This window comes from Capricornis sumatraensis, chromosome 7 (genome assembly GCF_032405125.1).
Source record: "Capricornis sumatraensis isolate serow.1 chromosome 7, serow.2, whole genome shotgun sequence".
Taxonomy (NCBI): Eukaryota; Metazoa; Chordata; class Mammalia; order Artiodactyla; family Bovidae; genus Capricornis; species Capricornis sumatraensis.
In genome coordinates, this window is record NC_091075.1 from 61817676 (window position 1) to 61839421 (window position 21746).

General features: G+C 42.7%; 1 protein-coding gene across 1 annotated transcript in view; it reads right to left on the reverse strand.

The window, feature by feature from the left end:
* RBM47 (RNA binding motif protein 47) overlaps positions 1-21746 on the reverse strand; it is a 101410-nt gene that overhangs the window by 7019 nt on the left and 72645 nt on the right. Inside the window, exons 3-5 of the mRNA XM_068974934.1 lie at positions 4645-5804; positions 3589-3795; positions 399-598 (exon numbers count right to left, since the gene is read on the reverse strand). Of these exons, the coding sequence (XP_068831035.1) occupies positions 399-598; positions 3589-3795; positions 4645-5773 (1536 nt within the window). The 5' untranslated portion in view covers positions 5774-5804. The remainder of the gene's footprint in view (positions 1-398; positions 599-3588; positions 3796-4644; positions 5805-21746) is intronic.

The following is a 21746-nucleotide window of genomic DNA, read 5'->3' on the forward strand; positions in this document are numbered from 1 at the left end:
AAAACCTTTACTGGACTATAATGTGGAATGCAAAAATTACAATCTGGCATGAACTATCTCCTGGGACTCCATGTGTCACCTCAGTAACAATACGTACACGAGTTAAAAATTATCCTATGTCATTAAAAAAAAAATAGGATGTATAATGACACTATGAGAAATTACATATGTCATTTTTGGATATTGCTTCCTATCTTTAATACAGTGGCAATTTTAGGATAGTACAATTCTTATCTAACATTTTCCTTTCCTGTCATGATTTATCTTACAAAAATATTTCTATCACTCAGACCCATAGTTCTAGCAGAAAGCCAGGCACAGTGTCAGTGCTCCTGCGGAGTATTAAGTGAATCCGTGATACATGAGACCTCACACAAACACCGCAGCAAGAAGCCTACCTGGAAAGGTGGCGGCGTGGACACGGCAGGGATGACAGCAGCGGCGGCTGCAGCGGCCGCAGCAGCACTGGCTGGGTCGGGCTGCACAGCGATGGGGCTGATCATGTGCTCCATTGTGTGGATTTTACCATCTTCAATCATTTTAGGGGCCGGAGCTGCCTGAAACATGGAATATTGGGCGCCGATGGCAGGGATGGCCACTGCAAGAGAAGGAAAAGGGAAGCACAGGTCAGTTATTTCTAGTCACTGAGGGAAGCGCCATCACTTCCTCAATATTTTTAAAAACAAGTTTAGCAGCCAGGGGCTCTGCCTGCAAACGAATGCTCTCTCACTACAGGTGCTATCCAAGAGGGGAGGTGGATGTACCCTATATCCTGCTGGACTTTCAAAAGGAACCATGTGGCAATGGGTGGGATCTCCCCACAGATCCTCAGGGTAGGCAAGCCTACAGTTAAGTTTCTGTGCCCACATCTTCTACCGCTAACAGAATTTGGAACAGAAAAGCATTTAGACTCGTATTCTTGAGGTCCTACAGAGCAAGAAAGGGCCTTGCAGTTTTGAGAAAACAGGCTCAGAATAAGAAGTGAGAGCAGAGGCTTGAGGCCCAAGAGTGTGAGAAGAGCCTGCCAGTTCCTTATCACCTATCTTACTCAGTACCAGCCCCACTGCCCTTTTTCACTTTCACCACGTTTTAAAGAGCAGGTGCTACTGAGAGTTTCATTCTGAGAACTCAGAGGTCAGTGTATATCCTCCCTGACCTGCCAATGCAAAGACATGTTTCTGTGAACAAAGTTCAAAGGACTCATTTCAACCAGAGGATCAGACAGATCACAGTGTTCGAATGTCAATGTATGATGCTGCTGCTGCTGATACGTTGCTTCAGTCATGTCTGGCTCTTTGCGACCCTATGGACTGTACAGCCTGCCAGGCTCCTCTGTCCATGGGATTCTCCAGGCAAGAATATTGGAGTGGGCTGCCATGCCCTTCTCCAATGTATGATAAGGAGAGGTAAAAAGACAAAAAAAAAAAAGAAAAAAAAAAGCCCTGATTTGGGGGAGGTTGTGTGAGTGTGTGTTGTATGTTTTGAGGATGGTAAGAATATTGAAATGCACACAACAGAGTATACTTTCACTTATTTTTATTCTCCAACTGTAGGTAATTTTTTCGAATAAAAGCCGATTTGATATAAGGTAAAAAGAAATGCTTGCATGCTGTGTGCTCAGTTGCTTCATTCGTGTCTAATTCTTGGTGATGCTGTGGACTGTAACCCACCCAGCTTCTCTGTCCATGAGATTCTCCAGGCAAGAATACTGGAGTGGGTTGCCCTCCCCAGGGGATCTTCCCGACTCAGGGATCAAAGCCATGTCTCCTGCTTTGCAGGTAGATTCTTTACCAGTGAGCCACTGTGGAAGCCCAAAGAGAAATGACTGTAGGCTAAACAATGGTACAGTCATTCAATGAAATAAATCTAAAATCTAAACCAGATCTTTTACCTGCCTTTCCATCTATGTGATCTTGTGCCTAGATACTTCACCATTGCCTGGTGTTCCTCCTAAAATTACCGAGTTCTAATTTTCTGAATGAATCAGAAACAGAGGTCAAGGGGACAGGGCCTAGAAAGGGCTATAAGTTTGAGCTACATCTGAGTTGTACTAAGCAACTCCGGATTGTTCTGGCTACCAGCCACAGGAATTTCTACCCCATGCCTCAGAACACAATTACATGCTTAAAGATCTTTGAGTTCTTTTCTCTGGGCTTCCCTGGTGGCTCAGCTGGTAAAGAATTTGCCTGCAATGTGGGAAACCTGGGTTGGGAAGATTCCCTGAAGAAGGGAAAGGTTACTCACTGCCGTATTCTGGTCTGGAGAATTCCATGGACAGTCCATGGGTTTGCAAAGAGTTGGACATGACTGAGTGACTTTTCTTTTCTCTAGTTAAATCTTAAACTACTGCCAACGGGAATACTTTTCCCAACAAGTAGAAGAGACAACTCCTGTATCCAGGCTCTGCTTTATGGAATTAGAGAGAAACAGGATCAGTTTTATATTGTTTGATGCATCAATGACATTTCCTAGGAAATCCAGTCTAAGGAGTCACTTAACTGCAGAAGTGGCAGAATTTTTTTCACAGGCATTAAAAAAAAAAAAATCACTGGATTACTTCAAAAGGAAGCTCTACTGAGAAAAGGCCTTGTAAGCCCCTATGTGGTCAGTGCCAACCTACACTCCTTATACACAGCTCCCTTGAAATTGTTTTAGCCAGACGAAGGAGTTACAGTCCTAGCCAACACGAAGTCAGGAGCTGAGCTTCGAAGTGCGGATGCTCTCAAAGAGCTCTTCAACCTACCCTCCATGAGACTGGGAGAAGGTCTGGAGGAGTATCATGATGGAATTTCCCATGTGTTTGGGTGCTTGTGTGGTGTGTGCACACAGGGGGTTTGTGCCGTGCTCACACTGCGCAGTTCAATAAAGCTCCCTGCAGCTTAGGATCAGAAAAAAGACCTGTCTCAGATGACTGACGGCATTAACAACGTTGGAAAACTGGTTTGTGGGGCCTGGAGGATGGAAGCAAAGTTCAAGGTCCTTCGCTTCAACTACTTGAGTGCCCCTCTACCCTCAATCTACTGATCCAGCAAGAGGCGGAAATGAGAGCTGGGAATTAGCTGCAGAAAGTTTCTCTGCTGCCTTACTCCCAGGTGTTCTGATTGGTTAAGACCACGATAAGGGACAGCAGCATTATTTACTCCTGAAGGGGAATTTCCCAACAGCTCTCAGAACTGGCAGAGTTGCACCTTCTGGCTTCTGATGACTGGGGTCAAAACAGGCTTGAGTAAGGGATAGAAAGCTTTTAGCTGGTAGAAGATACAGAAGAGCCTCACATTTTTCTACCCCCGCACCCCTCGCCCCAACCTCCCTAACTGAGAACCTGCCTAATTGAGAAAAAGTCTAACAACTGGCGACAGCCATTTGGGAAACCCACTATAAGAAAGTTTGACTTGAACATCGTCAAAATTAGACCATCCCCCAAGCTCTAGATAAGAAGGCCCAGGAGGCCACGATCCTTGCCTAATCTCTGCCTGCCTTTGAGAAGAGGAACCCACATGCAGATGAAAGTGCCAAGGAAGTCAGCTCAAAGAGAGAGAGTTGGGGTTCAGGCTGAATAAATGCATTCTCACTCTGGTTTATACTGACCTGTACCAGGCTTAATGGCAACTGGGTTGACGGCAGAGATTTCCAAATTTGGTACAAGTTCATATCCTTTTTCTTGCTGTTTTCCTTTTCCTTCATGATATCGGCTATATATACCACGGCCAGCAGAATATCCCCCAAGGTAGGAACCCCTGGGGCCCGGGGCTCTGTTGCCAGCTGCACCTCGACCCCGGCCTCTTATGCTGCCTGCTTATAATAACAACACAAAAAATGATGAGCTACCAACAGCAACTGTACAGGAGGTGGATCTTAACCCAAGGTTCTTGGCACTTTGGTATCGGTCCTGGCTCTAAGCTACAGGTGGCTACACCTCTGCTCTTTAGTGAGCTCGGAAGATGCTTCAGACTTTCTGGCTCCAGCCTAGATGCATCCTAAGATGTCTGCTTAGTACACAAGATGAACTTGAAGGGTGAGTTCCTAGGATTGAAACTGCCACTCCAATAAATAAAAATTTTCTAAGACGGTCACAAAACTAGATGTAGAAGGGGAAGTGCTAGTTCATCTTCCTCATTTTAGGCGTGAGAAAACAGGCTTCGGGAGCTTAAAGGGGCTGACTAAAGTCACAGAGCCGGTTAATCAGACGGCAGGACACAGAACCCCAGTATTTTGCTTTCCAGTGTAATGCCTGCTTTCAGTACAGGCTAGTCAGTGACTAAGAACAACAAAACAACACAAACAAACCCAACAATACTGTGCCCTTCACTCCCCAACATTCTAAAGGTTTAATTTCACAAGTAGGCTTTAACCTAAGAACCCAGAGACTTGCCGTCTAGCCCCACGTTGGATAAAGGCCCTGGGAGGGCAGAACGTAAGAAAAGCTTGGATGCTGCACGTGATGGGTAGCGTTACCTCACGCTGTATATATGAACCATCTACATTTTCCTCGATGCTGTAGCAGTGACTGCCCCAATGAGGGTGAGTAGGAGGGGTCGCCGTCCACCAGCTCAGTAAATGACAGCCACCACCTCCCAAAGGGCATCCATCTGGCAGATGCGTCTCCCCTACTCCCGCCCACGTAGGCAAGGAACCCCCACTAACCTTTCACGAAGTAGTCCCTGTTGGGCCCGATGAGCGCGTTGTAGGGGTAGCCATAGTAGGCTAGCGTGTAGGGGTCACAGGAATACACGTAGCTGGGCTGCTGCACCACTGCTGTCTCGGCTGCTCCGCCACCCTTGGCTGCCTTCTGGTAGCGGGAGTACTGCTCCTTGTCAACGGGCTTCGCCAGCGTCACCTCGAGGCACGAGCCCTCCAGCTCGGTGCCGTTGAGGTTGTTCATGGCATGCACGGCGTCCTCGCGGCTGGCGAAGTGCACGAAGGCATAGTCGCGGATCTTCTTGACGCGCTCCACACAGCCCGGGTTGAACTGGCCGAAGCTCTTCTTGATGGTGTCCTCGGTGGTCTCGATCATGAGGTTGCGGACGTAGAGGATCTTCACGGTCTCCATGACATCCTCGTCCACGTCGATCTCGGGCTCGGCCCAGTCCACAGCGATCTGGTGGCCCCACAGCTGGATGCGGCCGGGCATGAGCTTGCGGCGCGCCATGGCAGCGGCACGGTGGCTCTCGTACTCCACGAAGGCGAAGCCGCGATTCTTCATCTTGTCGGCCGCGCTGGCGTAGACGATCACATCGAGCACGCCCTCCGTGACCTTGGCGATCTCCTCCAGGATCTCCTCGCGCTTCTTCATCTTGGGGATGCCCCCGATGAAGAGGCGGCAGTTGTCGACGCTGCAGCACACGCCCAGCAGGCGTCCGGGGCGGATCTCATAGTTGTTGAGCTCGCGCACGGCGCGCTTGGCCTCGTTCTTGTGGCAGTACATGACGAAGGCATAGCCGCGGTTCTTGCCATCAAAGTCCATCATGAGGCGCAGCTCGTAGATGCGGCCCACCGCCTCGAACACTGGCACCAGCTCGTCCTCGTACACATCGCGGGGGATCTTGCCCACAAAGACCTCGCAGCCGCGCTGGGGGTGTGGGCCCTCCCAGCCGGGCGGCGGGCCGCCGTACTTGCGCTGCCCATTCTCCTGCACCATGCTGTAGCCCGTGCGCTCCATCAGCGCCAGCAGCGCCGCCTCGTTGGGCGCGCCCGCCACGCCCTCGGGCACCTTGGCAGAGGACCCTGTGGCAGAGTCGCTGCTCATGGCTGCGGTGGAATCCTCTGCGGTCATAATGTCACAGGCATCCACGGCCGGTGGAGACCTGGGGAAGGCAGGAGGGAGAGGATGAGCCTAGAATCTACACCAAGTTGAGCCACAACTTGACTACAATTTTTTTTCTTCTTTTTCTCCTCTTTTTTTTTTCTTAAAGCCATCCAAGACTCACGCTTAACTCTCGGGTGGTTAAATGAGAAATACGATGGGGACTTCTCTGGATGAGCGGCAGCTCTAAAATCGTCTAAATTAGGCAAGTTGTTTTGCAGGAAAAACCAGAAGTGACTCAGGAAAAAAAAATCAGAAGGAGCAGGTACTTCCGCCTAATCAGCACCCCCAACAGCTTTGAAGCATAGAGAACCTGCTGTCATTGTGGGTGGAAATCTCACGTCTTGAGGCAGTTGGCAACATCTTTTGCTTAATTCCTGCACTGTCAACTCAGATTGATTTCCTTTCAGTTATAGCATTTTACCCCCTTTATTTCTTTGGCAGACAAAGCCTGCTTTCTTTGCTTTCTTTTTAAAGAGGCTTTTTCATTTAGGAATGGAAAGAGGGCAGTGTATTTACATTGTTAAGGAAAAAAACTGAGGAGGTGTTATTATAGAAGATACAGAACTGTGTGCTGAAGCTTTTTACAGGGAAGAAATGGAATATCCACAATAACGAAGGACTTGGGCGAAGAACTGTGCGAAGAGCTGGTAAGTCTGATTTTTACGGTGTCACTCCCTGTCAGCAATTATGAACCATTTATGGATTTGGAATCAGTGCACAAAGAGCTAGATTAGGTTCAGGCTGGGGATTTTTGAAACAACTATCTGGTAAACTACAGGATAGTTTTCAGAGAACTGTCACATCCATTATCTTATTTGATCGTAATCTCCTTTCATGGTAAGTGACAGTATCATTAGTCCCAATTTGTCTATGGGGAAATAGACTCAGAATAAATTACTCATTTCACACAGTAGGTATCTGCTCCTATCGGGACTTGATTTCAAGCCATCTTGTGTTCTTTCTTCTAAACCAGTGCTGGGCAATAGAACTCTCTGTGATGATGAAAAAGCCGTTGGTAGCCACTTGTGGCTACTGAATACTTGAAATGGGACAATTGCAGAGTTTTTCATTTTTTTCTAAAATTAAATAGCTACATAAGTGCAAGTCTAAAGCACGCCACCTTCACTCCTTCAGAACAAGGCCCTTAGAAATGATTTAAAATTATACAGTGAGATTATCACTAGGCGCTTCTTACTGTGCCTTTGTAAAGAATAGCTCTGATTATCTTTTTTTTTTAAATGAAGTTTATTTCATTTTTTTGGACTATGAAAGTATTCAAGTAAATTTTATGGAAATTAAGAAAAAGTAGGAAAAGAAGTTATTCCTAATTCTCCTACCCAGTGATAGCCACATAAACTTTCCCATCTTGCTTTTGATAGTTTCTTTGGGGGGAATGGGAGTGGTGGAGTTAGGCTTCCAACAAATTTATATCTGCTGTTTTACTTCATTTTATAAGCATTCTTCCACATTCTTAAAACTGTAAAAATATGATTTATAATAGGAATATGGTTTCATCATTCAACTAAATTTTTTTTTCATTTTTAAAAATGTACTGCTGGGAATTCTACAAAAGGATATTAAGGGAAATTTCAAGGTTAATTAAGGTACATTTGCTCATCTAAAGAAAAAAAAAAACAAAAAAAGAATGATAGGGACACAACAGAATGTATGTTTTCGCCTGTTGGCCAACCAGTACTACCTTGGTTCGTCTGCTGAAACATCAAACAGCAGTACAGTTTCATGCGTTAGTGAGTGGCCACTGGACTGATGCTGAAGCTGAAACTCCAGTGCTTTGGCCACCTGATGCAAAGAGCTGACTCACTGGAAAAGACCCTGATGCTGGGAAAGATGGATGGCAGGAGGAGAAGGGGACGACAGAGGATGAGATGGTTGGATGGCATCACCAACTCACTGGAGATGAGTTTGAGTAGATTCTGGGAGTTGGTGATGGACAGGAAGGCCTGGCGTGCTGTGGTTCATGGGGTCGCAAAGAGTCGGACATGACTGAGCGACTGAACCAAACTGAACTAAAACCAGAGTGCATGACTATGTGTGAATCCTAGCTTGAACACTCCCTAGTTGTATGACCTGAAGCAAGGATATTCAGCTCCTTCATGCCTCAGTTTCCCTATCTATAAAATGGGAACAATGATAACAGTATTAACTTTGTTACATTTACAAAAGTGAGTTAATACATACAAGCATTTTGAACTGTGCCTGGGAAATTGTAAATGCTCAAGAAATGTCAGTTATTACACTTCATCCAAACTTCTGGGTAAAACTTCAGACCAATTTAGTTTTAGAGTAATTTTGACACTTTCTCAGTTCTTTAAAAACATCTGTTTGATATTGCTGCTATTCTTATTTTTAATTTTCTTTGCTCTTCAGTTGCTTGAAAGCTGTTTTGGCAGCATATCTAATTATTATGAAGCCTTTTTTTCTGGTTTAAATTTGAAAATAATATAGTTCCTGGAGTTTTGTGTTGAAGCAGAAATTTCATATCAGATTTGAACATGAAGATCTTTCCCTCCTTCCAAAAGGAAGATAAGGATATATTCTTAAGATAAGAAGATTCTTTGTACAAACACCTATGCATTTATAATCTGTGACCTGGGAAGGAAATGCCAGGTATATATATAAACACATATGAGGGAATTCAAGATCTTAACATGGTTTAACTACATAAAACAGTGACTAAAGTCCAAAGGAATAGTCCTTCTATCTCTTTTGAGAGATGTAGAGTTGACTTTTTCTTAATACTTTCATAATTGTACTTTGAAACTACTCTTTAACTCGCACAAAAAGCTGTATAATGCCAGGCTAGGGGAGTCATTTTCAATTCCAGCCCTATTAATTTCACCAGAAAATCTGTTGCTTTCAGTAAGTAGTTATAGCTTATTCTCTTGCACCTGCAAGCCAAGAAAAGCCTTTTTTTCCTGAGCTTTCATCATCTGGGATAAATGAATCATGTTACTGGCCCCCCTTCCCTTTTTACTTTGAACCCTAGGAGGTTTGGAATTGAATTTGTCACTTTAGTTTTATAATTGTGTAAGACATTACAGCACACTCTCAGGTTCATCTGATCTTGGCTATAGTTTCATTTTTTTAGTCTCCTATATAACCAATGCCATGAATTTAGCTATGTATATTATTCATCTAACTGTTTTCATGTCCTTGGAAGCCATCTCTATAATTCTGGAGTTAGGAGAGGAATAAATGCATATACCCATGGAAAAAAAATATAATTTGCACGAAATATAAATTAGTATAGTATTTAAATGAACTATTTTTACACTACAGATACATAAAAGCAACTGAGAACCCCAATGAGATACCACTCTGCATCCATTAGCATGCTATTGTGTGTGTGTGTGTGTGTGTGTGTGCGCGCGCGCGCGTGCACGCATATGTGCGTGCTCAGTCATATCTGACTCTTTATGACCCCACTGACTGTAGCCTGACAGGCTCCTCTGTCCATGGGATTCTCCAGGCAAGAATACTGGAGTGGGTTTCCATTTCTTCCTCCAAGGGACGTTCCTGACCCAGGTATTGAACCTGGGTCTCCTGCACTGCAGATTCTTCACCACTGAGCCACTTGGGAAGTCCTAGCATGCTATTATAACCAACCAAACATACAAACTAATGAAGTAAAATAAGTGTTGACAAGAATGTAGAAAAACTGCAATCTTTTCTCATTGCTGGTGGGAATGTAAAATGGTGCAGCTACTGTGGAGAACTGTATAGCGGTTCCTCAAGAACATAACACTTATCATATGATCCACCAATTCCACTACTGGGTATATACTCAAAAGAACTGAAAATTGGGACTCAACACAGATATTTGCACACCATTGATCATAACAGTATTATCCACAGTAGCCAAAAGGTAGAAACAACCCCGAAGTCCATTGACACATGAATGGGCAAACAAAATGTGGCATGTATACTCAACGGAGTATTATTCAGCCTTAAAGAAGAAGGAAATTCTCACACATGCTGCAGCATGGATGAACCATGAAGATAAAAGGACAAATATTGTATGATTCCACTTTCATGAAGTACCTAAAGAGTCAAATTCATAGAAAGCAGAATAGTGGTTGCCAAGAACTGTGGGGAGGGAGAATGGGGAACTATGGTTTATGGTGTCCCAGTGAGAGATGATAAAGTTGTGGAGAGGGGTGGTGGTGATGGTTGCACATCAGTATAATGTATTTAATGCCACTGAACTGTACATGTAAAAACAGTTAAAATGGTTCTTTATTATGTAAAGGTTAACACACATAGTGAGACGGCTCAGAGATGCAAAAAGGATAGAAATAAGGTTCTGTAAAGTTAGGATTTCATTAGAGGCCATTACAAATGGTATATTGCATTAGTTTAACACATTCAAGAAAATCTTATGGTCTACAAACTTCATTCTTCTTATCTTTATGTCTAAGATGCCATAGTTAAATAAATTACCATGCTGTTTAATGAGTTTTCAAAGCCAAAGGCTTAGATATGTAAAAGATATATGGCTTATTTAATGTCTTAAAAGCAGGGGAACTATATAGCATTAGCTGTATGACCCTTCTTTTAGAGATGAAACAGAAACCTTATTACAACTAGACATGCTTTAGACCAGGGCTTGGCAAATTACACCATGGTCCAAATATAGCCTGCCATTTGTTTTTTTAAATAAAGTTTTATTGGAACAGTCAAAAAGATGGCTCTTTTTCCATTTCAGTGGCAGACTTGACTAGTTCTGACAGAGATTGCATGGGCCATAAAGGCTGAAATATTTACTCTCTGGCCAGGTATAGAGGTTTGCCAACCTTTGTTCATGGAGAACATCAATGAGACTAGATAACAAAGATTCTTCTTGCTAAGGTATTACAGTCACTTTTCCCTCTGTTTCCTATGCTGAGCAATTACTTAATTTTAGGACCAGTTTTAAAGAGTCTTCTCAAACTGCTTGTGCCTCCACCCTTGCAATTCTAAGCTGTCTTCCATTTAACTACACAGTCAAATTTATGAGACCAGAATAAAAGACATCTGCTGAAGAATGCTGGCTCAGCTCCTCACACTTATATGTAAACAAAATTTCTTTATAAGATTTTAAATTCATTCATTCTGCACATATTAATTGAGCACCTGCTGCTGCTGCTGCTAAGTCGCTTCAGTAGTGTCCAACACTGTGCGACCCCCATCCCTGGGATTCTCCAGGCAAGAAACTGGAGTGGGCTGCCATTTCCTTCTCCAATGCATGAAAGTGAAAAGTGAAAGTAAAGTCGCTCAGTTGTGTCCAACTCTTAGTGACCCTACGGACCGCAGCATACACAGGCTCCTCCGTCCATGGGATTCTCCAGGCAAGAGTACTGGAGAGGGTTGCCATTGCCTTCTCCAAACTGAGCACCTACTATGTGCCAAATACCAGTGGATCTCGTCCTCCTGGAGCTTACCTTGAACCCTGACAGTGTGTCTTAAGAGTCTGTACCACAGCTGCCCTGAGTAACTCCTACCATTGAACTGAAATGATCCACGCAAAGCTCCCAGTGCAGAACCTCGGGCCAAGTGCTCAAGAAATGTTAGCATAAGAAATTCGAACTTAAAAATCTTACCCAGTCTTGTCTTAAGACTGAGTTAAGAATCTTCCTTGTGTTTACAGAGAAACAAGAGGCTACCCCAGCCAACCTTAAACTAGTCAGAATGAGAAGCCTAGCCTGTGAATTCTGGTGTAGACTGGCATATCAGAGCCTCCCAGATTCCGTTCATAGCAGGTAAGTTGTCTGGCAGTGTGATTCTCCACTGGTGACGTGGCTCAGCCATCTGAGTGTAAGCCTGTTTCTCACCTAACCTTTGGCTATAGCAGTTTGCAAGAGGCTCTTCCAGAAAGAACCTGCAGAGACTTGCTGCACTGGGCTCAGATGGTCCCGTAGCCCACATGGATGCCAGATCCCTGGCAGCAGGACCTTCCCCACACAGAGCCATGCTCTCACACACTGAAAACGCATTAGTCTTCACTGAAGGCTGCTCTCATTAAACAAACATGGCATTATATTCAAAACTACTCATTTATTCGCAGTTTGGCATGTAAAACAGGAGAATATACTATCAAAATCAAGCTATTATTATTTTGGACTATTAGCTAGAAATTTTGTTTTTGTTTTAGGTTGAGTTTGGGCTTGTTAGTGTAAAATAACATCTTGGGGTTAACTCAGGCTTAAAGCAGAAATCATCAAGGATTTGAATTCCTGCAGATGGTGACTGCAGCCACGAAATTAAAAGACGCTTACTCCTTGGAAGAAAAGTTATGACCAACCTAGATAGCATATTCAAAAGCAGAGACGTTACTTTGCCGACTAAGGTCTGTCTAGTCAAGGCTACGGTTTTTCCTCTGGTCATGTATGGATGTGAGAGTTGGACTGTGAAGAAGGCTGAGCGCCGAAGAATTGATGCTTTTGAACTGTGGTGTTGGAGAAGACTCTTGAGAGTCCCTTAGACTGCAAGGAGATCCAACCAGTCCATTCTGAAGGAGATCAGCCCTGGGATTTCTTTGGAAGGAATGATGCTAAAGCTGAAACTCCAGTACTTTGGCCACCTCATGCGAAGAGTTGACTCATTGGAGAAGACTTTGATGCTGGGAGGGATTGGGGGCAGGAGGAGAAGGGGACGACAGAGGATGAGATGGCTGGATGGTATCACTGACTCGATGGACGTGAATCTGAGTGAACTCCGGGAGTTGGTGATGGACAGGGAGGCCTGGCGTGCTGTGATTCATGGGATCGCAAAGAGTCAGACACGACTGAGCGACTGAACTGAACTGAACTGAATACTGGTTTAGAGTACCTTTCAGTAGGATTTTAAGTTTGAAGTGGGACATTTTTCTTTTGGCCCTGATGCATGGCTTGTGGGATCTTAGTTCCCTGGCTGGGTTCGAACCTAGGCCCCCAGCAGTGGAAGCATGGAATCCTAACCACTGGACTACTAGGGAATTCTCTGAAGTGGGACATTTTAGAGGGCAAGGGATAACACTGTACTGGGAAATATTTCCAATGTTTACCAACCAGTCTTTACCTGGGATCAAAAGCAGGCATGAGTTTACGCTCATGGTAATGCAAACTACCAGTTAACTTTGGCTCACAGCCACGTGTGTGTGTGATTAATACGCAATTTGGAATTGGAATTCTTGGGGTGGGGGTGGTTTATTTGCTCACTAATAGACACACTGCAACTTGAAGATAATATTCAGTGGTGAGCAGTGCACTAACTGGAATTTAATCCCATGGAGGGTTTTAGAATTTATTCAAGAGGTAATTCTGGCTCTGTTTGCAGTTAGAGTTCTATTTTTATGTCCCCTTATTTGTAACATAAAATGTGTCTTTACTAATAGTCACTTCTTAAGGCATGACTCAGCATACACAATGTATTGCTAAGTCACTTCAGTCGTGTCAGACTCTGTGTGACCCCAGAGATAGCAGCCCACCAGGCTTCCCCATCCCTGAGATTCTCCAGGCAAGAACACTGGAGTGGCTTGCCATTTCCTTCTCCAATGCATGAAAGTGAAAAGTGAAAGTGAAGTCGCTCAGTCGTATCCGACTCTTCGCGTCCCCATGGACTGCAGCCTACCAGTCTCCTCCACCTATGGGATTTTCCAGGCAAGAGTACTGGAGTGGGGTGCCATCGCCTTCTCTGACTCAATGTATGGATATAATAAAATACATACCATACTGGTGACAGCAAGGACTTTGGAGCTGAAAAAACATGAGTTCAGGTCATGACTGTGCCACTTACCCGCCATGTCATATGAGGTTCCGTGTCTACATCTCTAAGATGGTTCTCATAACAGCACCCATCTCAAGAGGATTGGTTCCAAGATTAAATGATATTTAATATCACACATGAGGGGGAAAAGAATTGAAGACCAAGTTCTACAAAAAGTTTCCAAGATTTGGTCTTACCCTGAGCGGTTATCTTACTGCTCTGTGCCAAGTTACCACCACCCATTAGACTAAACAGCAGAGCACGGACAGGTGGGCAGGCCTCTGGGGGTAGGGACATTTCTGTTACCCCAGAGCTTGAACGTATAAGAGCAGTTCTGATCAAAATGGAGGCAGGATACTTGGAAATTACCTGGAGGCCCAAACAAAAAGCTGAAGCACAGCAACCTTTTCTACCTCGGCCAGTAACCTTGTGCTATTTGAAGTCATGGCCCTTGGGACACACAAAATCCTCCCATGATTCTCTTTTATTTAGGGAAAGTCCTGGAAGGATAAAGAGGCCCTAGATAGTGGCACTCTGGGCCATACCTTCTGCCAGCTCCTGGCTGATTCTGAGAAGGGTTAATTCATGATGGGTCTTCAACTGCACTGATGCTGGCACAGATTTTGTTACGGTAAAGCACATCATTTGGTGAATGACTGATAAACAGGTGAAACTCGAGAGGTTCACTTTCCCCAGGCATTTCTATCAACATATCCCTGAAATGAGGCACTTGGCTGTGGGTTCCCAGGGACATTGGCTGTGTACCAGGAGAGGGGTAGAACCACCTGCCTCAGAGAGGTGGCGTGGGGGAACTTTCTGTGGGGTTTTGGCAGCACATAAATACCAGTTAAGAATCTGCTATCTGTACTCAGCCATTAAAAAGAATGAAATAATGCCATTTGCAGCAACATGGATGGACCTGGAAATTGTCTTACTGAGTAAAGGCAGTCAAACAGAGAAGGAGAAATATCACTGGTCATCCCTTATACATGGAATCTTAAAAAAAAATTGATACAAATGAACTTAACAAAACAGAAAGAGACTCACAGAAGTAGAGAACTAACTTATGGCTGCCTGGGGGCAGGGGAAGGGATAGTTAAGGAGTTTGGGACAGACATGTATACACTGATGTATTTAAAATGGATAACCAACAAGGACCTATTGTATAGCACATGGAACTATCTGTGCTTGATGTTATGTGGCAGCCTGGATGGGAGGGGAGTTTGGGGAGAATGGACCCATGTATATGTATGGCTGAGTCCCTTCATGCTCTGCTGTTCACTTGAAACTGTCATATTGTTAATTCGCCATACCCCAATACAAAATAAAAAGTTAAAAAGAATATGCTATCTGGTTAAGTAAGTATTACACACGTATACTTCTTTCTCAACAGGTTGATGGGTAATGCTGAAAAAAAAAAAGAAACCGGCAAATTCGGACACATCTGCTTCCTGAATTAATGTTCTCCCAAGCCGTGAACAAGCAGTAGAAGGGACTTCTAGTTTCACCCCCTATCTTGGCTCTTCTGACCTAAATGTTTGAGGGATCTGGCTCAGAACAGAAAGGTTGACAGGCCTACAAATACCAGAGAGGAGAAGGAAAAGCAGTGACGGCTTATATCATAATAGTAGCTTGAATGTATATAGTGTTTGGCAATTTAGAAAACTGTTTGATGTATGTAATTTAATTTCCTAAAATCCAGAATCTGAGCTGCAAAGGAACCTTGAGTGTCATTTAACCCAACGTTTCTGAACTGGATTCCCTACTGCCATTGTGGGTGTGATAATTCTTGGTTTGGGTAGAGGGGTCTCCTGTAGACTGTAGCATGTCTCATAGGATCTCTGCCCTCTACATTCCCAACGCCCTCTACACGTGACAACCAAAAACGTCTCCAGAGAGGCAAAACCGCTCCCTGCTGAGAATTACTGATCAAGTCTACCTTGGAGTTATAAACAGATTATACACTTACACATATGTGCGTGCTAAGTTGCTTTCGTTGTGTCTGACTCTTTGCAACCCTAAGGACTGTAGCCCACCAGGCTCCTCTGTCCATGGATTCTCCAGGGAAGAATGTTGGAGTGGGTTGCCATGCCCTCTTCTGGGGGATCTTCCAAACCCAGGGATCGAACCCAAGGCTCCTGCATTGCAAGTGGATTCTTTACTGCTGAGCCACTGGGGAAACCCATACACTTACACATGAGAGGTACTAATGATATAGTAGTATCTCCACACTCAGCATGGGCTTGCTGTCTTGACCTGGCTCTTCCTGTCAAGGCTATCAAAACAGACATGTGCAAGAGATTTCAAAGGTCCAAAGCAATGTCTCTTTGATACAAAACTACTCAAATTAATTTGGTTGGAAATATATCAATTTAATTTTTCAAAGCAAAGCACTACCACCATAAAGCCTTATCACACTGATTCTGTTATTAGACTGACTTGCCATCCGGCAAACTGACAGGCTTACGTCACACAAATAGCACTTTTGCAATCAGGCTAAGGATCTGCCAAGCTGTAGAAATGCCTTATTAGATTCAGACCCCTTGGCTTCATAGACATGTGAAAACTGCTGACAATCTGGTTTTTAAGACTTAGACCTTTATCTGGCGTCACTGCTGGTTTCTAATTATGTCAAAAGCTTCACTTAAGAGTCAGAATTTTGTTTTTTGACACGCTATGAACAACTATTGCCCCTGGAACACAAGTCAATTCACTGATACTAGAACCAACCTCTGTACCCCTTAGGCAGAAGGCAATGATCTGATAAAACAGATGCTCAAACAATGTTTGTGCACGCATTCATTCAGTCACTCATTTATTCATTCATTTGAACACTTGCTGATTGCCAGGCTGTGCTACGTGCCTGGTGATGCCGTCGTGAATGCAGCACAGTCTTTGGGGTCCCCTGCCTAGCAAAGGTGGACGGAGGAGGGAGAAAAGAGAGGGCAGAGCAAACACCATGTGCAAAGACGGGCAGCCACATAAGGTTCTTTAACCCTAGGACTTCCCAGGTGGTGCAGCTGATTAACAATTCGCCTGCCAATGCAGGAGATGCAAGAGATGCTGATTTGACCTCTGGCTTGGGAAGATCCCCTGGAGGAGGAAATGGCAACCCACTCCAGTAGTCTTGCCTGGAAAATTCCATGGACAGAGGAGCCTGGTGGGTTACAGACCATGGGGTTGCAAAATTGGACATGACTGAGTGCATACACACACACACACAGGAGATCACATATGTTCTTTCAACAAACATTGCCAAAGGTATGATCATAGCCTTGTAAAGTTTACAAGCAACAATGGACTGGGAGTCAAAACAGAACCCAAAGAGTGTCCCAGCTTTAACAGGTGGGTGAGGACTGAAAATCTGCACATCTGGCTAATTATATTTAGAGACAGATGGAAATTCTGCAAGGGTAATCCACCTTATCCACCTACACCTAAAACTACATTATTATATATTGATTGCATGACTGCAAATATAATACCCAATGATGTTGTAATAGAATGAATTAGTTAAAATCATGAAGATCAAAATCAATTTTATCGAGCATCTTTATAAGCCAGACACTTTGCTCACTGCTATCATTTACCACAGTGGGATGATTTCAGAGGAGGACTGTATTCCACAGCATCTCCAGCATTCCTGGGAAAGTGGTTGGAGAGTGTTATCTCACTCATATGCTTCTTAAGAAGAGAGTGGCATAAAAGAGAATAGATGACTTAAATGCAACTTAAATGCAACAGATGACATAAATTCCCTAGAGGGAAGGAGATGGACTAGAAATAATCTCTTACAAAATTTCTGGAATGTATGGTTTAAAAACTCTCGAGTTGAGCACTTACTGTGTGCATAAGACACCTTAAGGAAGTTATCTGATTTTTCGAGATGTCCCTATGAGATGAAGTTTAAAATGTGGGCTTTAGAGCAGGGAATTTGCAGACAGGCAGAGGGCCAGATTCAACCCTGTGGCTGTTCTTACAGAGTCTTGTTGGACTCAGTTTGTTTACATATTGTCTATAGCTGCTGCTCTGCTATAACAGTGGAGTTGAATTGCTGCAGCAAAATTCAAAAAAAGATGCCGGTTTGACCTTTGGTTTCGGAAGATCCCCTGGAAGAGGAAATGGCAACCCACTCCAGTAGTCTTGCCTGGAAAATTCCATGGACAGAGGAGCCTGGCATCTCTATTTTAGGTTCTATATGGCCCACAAAACCTATTGACTGGCCCTTTCTAGCAAAAGGCCTGCTATCTTGGGTCAGATTTCCTGGGTTTTGAGCCCCAGCTCTTTAACTGTGAAGCTGTGTGACAGTGATGTAGTTATTTATTTAAAGTCATTGTTCCTCACCACCCTCATCTGCAGAATGAGACTGGACTGGTGGTAACAACAATCACTATCTCAAGGCGTCACTGTGAGGAATAAATTAGATAATAATACCAAGTCCTTAGAACAGAACCAAGTATACAGTAAGAATTTGATAAATGTTAGCTATTATTGCCTCCTTTTTAAAGATCAGGAACTTCAGGCTCAGAGTGATCAAATAACTTACCCAAGACCACTCAGAACTGAAATGTAACTGATGACAAAGCCCAGGGTCGTTTCTGCCATGGTAACCCTCTTTGCTATGTTCTTAGTAATAGCAGAGTTAACTGCAGCCAGTGTTTACAGGGTAAAACTACTATCAGTGAGAGATGGACCTTGGTTCACAGAGTTGAAGGAAACTCAAGCACAGATCCACAGTAAAATTGTTGGAAAACCATTCCTTTCTATAATACCAAATGCCTCACTGCACCGCCCCACTTCTCCCACCCTTCAGAGAGTGCTGCAAACTGTTCCACAGCCTATTTCTGGCCCTTTATAAAGTAGTTAATAGGTTCAAATTCGACTTTTTAGACTTAAAAAAGAACTATTAAATTATTAAATGGAAATGTTTAAGGACTAGAGTTCACATAATCCAAATGCTCAAGTGAGAATATGGGACTATGATATAGAAGTGGGAATGGGGGCTACTCACCCAGGCTCTGGAATCAGACCTAGCTTCATACCCTGGCTCCACCGCTTGAGAAGCAAGTGTCGTCACACCAGCCATTTAATCTCCCTAAGCCTCAGCTTCACCATCTATAAGATGGTGATAATACACCTCACGATGTTGTGAAGATTAAGTGAGACAATGCATAGAAAACAGAAAAGTACTTGGCTATATTAAGTGCTCAAATTTATTATTTTGTATTTTATATAGTATATGATTTTTAAATAATTATTATTCCAGTTGAGCAAAATAGATGTTTTTCAAGGATATACTCTTGGGAGTACAGCCCCGTGTCTAAGTCATACCTAAGAATGACAAATTTTCTGCTTGACAATATAATTTTAAAAGTTAAAGAATCTGAAGGAATTTACTCCCAGATTTTTGTGGCCAAACTGAAAGGGAACTTCTATAGCTATTACCTTCTATATTGCTATAGGAAATGCATCATTATAACCACACATTTCACATGTGGTTACAATGATGCCTTTTTCAAAGCTGATGATTATGCAAAAGAGCAAACACTATGTTCTTTTTGATATTTGTTCCAGTGTGTATTACCTTTTTCTTACTACTTAGTATACACTAATGCTTTGTGTCTACCCATTGAATGTAGTTGTAAATACTGTTTATTAACTATGATATATTCAAATTACCACTACAAGTTTAAGAAAGTTACCTGGGAGTAATATTCACAGAAAAGTTTCATGTGCCAGCATTGGAATATATGAACTGGTGGTCTGATGGACGGTAATTTTTACCATAAAAATATTCTTTAATTTGCAAAGGGATTTATCATAGAGTTCCTTTAGGTAGGAAGTCTTCTGTGTCATCTAGAATATGACTCAAGTTATTGAAAAATTGATCTCTCTCTCTATATATGTCTTTCCTGAATATACCTTCCTTATATCGATATAGACCTACAACACTATGCCAAAGTTTCGGTCCCATTTTCAGAAACTGGATAATCAGGCACTTAAGCTCAAAATCACAATTACACCAGTGGTAAAATGGGAATCACAATTTAATAAAGGAGCTTCATCTTTGGGAGTACAGTCTTTAGTTTAAATTCTGTTTGATAAATGGTCCATTTATCTTCAAGACAAATCTGGACAGTCCAAATATAGAAGATATATATATATACACACAAACACACATATTTTAGAGTATATACACATATACATATTTTGGAATATATATATTACATATATATTCCAAAATTTGTGTATAAAGAGTATTTTTCATTCATTTAGTTTCTTGAATTTATACCAAAATAGATTTAGAAAGTGAACTTCCCCAAACATAAGTGTATGTAGCTTTATGATGGTGTGTAAATCCTCTTCCTTTCCCCCAGTTTCAAAGTATATTAGCAAGTGATAGTTATATAGTAATAGTATGGCTATTATTGTGCCATGTTATACATGAGTACATGCTCTATGGGTTATGTTCTTTTATTACCTTCTGGTGGTATGTCAAATCATAGTATGCAAGAATATCATAGGTCTCCTTATAAGAAAAATGACAAATTGCCTGTTCTGAAACAAAGACTCTAAGATGGAGTGACATAGACAAACATTAGTTTCAGTTTTAGGTGTGACCTTCTGATTTTGTTTGGTTAACATTAGTCATCTCAGTTCTGACTAGGGAACAGTATCTGCCAGCACAGAAAAAAAATCAGATCCTGTTTAATGTTGATGTTCTTGTATTTCATTGACAAGTATCCCAAGGCACTGGTTACAGTGAAATAGAAGTTGGCCAGAAATACTCTCAACATTGGTTAAGCCATGGGTTACTTTCTTCTACAAATATTTAAGTTGAATTTGGGATATTTTTGAAGTTAAAAATATTTTCAAATACCACAGCAATATGACTGTAATAGGCTCTTCGTGAGAAAACATATAAAAGGAAGTAAACTTTCTAGTGGGAGGCCGAGACAATATGCATTAAAATGCAACTTTAAACTAACCCCCAAATTACATTTTCTTTTTATCCACTAAACATTTAAATGTTATTCTCCCTTAACTAACTTTCTAGCTTTGTTCTTCCTCTAGTGATACTTGGTTTATTATCATTGATATTATTTTTGCATATAGTGAAAAATGAAAATAATAGTTTAAAGAACACGTGCTTCTAGCAAAAGTATGCCTGAAGTTAAACCCTAGTACTCGGTAGCTTAATTCTTTTATAACAACTTGGACTCTCTTAGAAATGGGGCCATCTGAGAAAGGGCCCTTTGTAACAGAAAAAGCAAAATTTACTTCCTATTGTGAAGTGATTGTAGACAGTTTAGCCTATTTCCACTTTATTCTACACTGTCTGAAATGTATTAGAAAAAGTAAAGAAACATAGTTTATTTCATTATCTATAATTGAAGCTTTTCAAAGGCAGAGACCTTAATTGGTATCCCCAGTGCCTAGCACAAAATGAAGAAATGTTTCAGTAAAGGAAAAAAAAGGAAAGAACCGATGAGTGAACACTGCCTTTTATAAGAAATGTAGTAAGATAAAGCTCGAAAAAGAATTGTAATATTATATATATAACTACCAATAAATTGCTTTGGATATCCTATTTATATTTAACTTTTGTGTTTTACCTGCATTTAGAACTATGTACAAATAGCCATACAGAGTATTGTCCAGGGAATAGATAGGGGAAATTCCCTGGCAGTCCATTGGCTAGGACTCCACACTCTCACTGTTGAGGGTCTGGGATCAATCTCTGGTTGAGGAATTAAGACCCCACATCCCACGAGCCACACACACACACACACACAAAGGATGGATAGGTCCATTTTGGCATTGTCGTTTCTGTTATTTAGTTGCTAAGTCGTGTCCGACTCTTTTGAGACCCGCAGGGACTGTAGCCTGCCAGACTCCTCCGTCCATGGGATTTCCCAGGCAAGAATATGAGATTGGGTTGCCATTTCCTTCTCCAAGGGATCTTTCCAACCCAGGGATTGAATCAACATCTCCTGCATTGGCAGGTGGATTCTCTAACACTGAGCCACTAGGGAAGCCCCAGCTTTGGCACAGGAGCTGGCATTTCTAATACACAGCTCAGGCATCAGCAAGGTCAAGGGGAAAAGCCCCACCAATCACTGATAGATGGACGATAGCCAAGGCTCCCAAGAGTCTTCTTGGAAAGCAGGCACTGGTCAGTCAGGCAGCTGGAGAA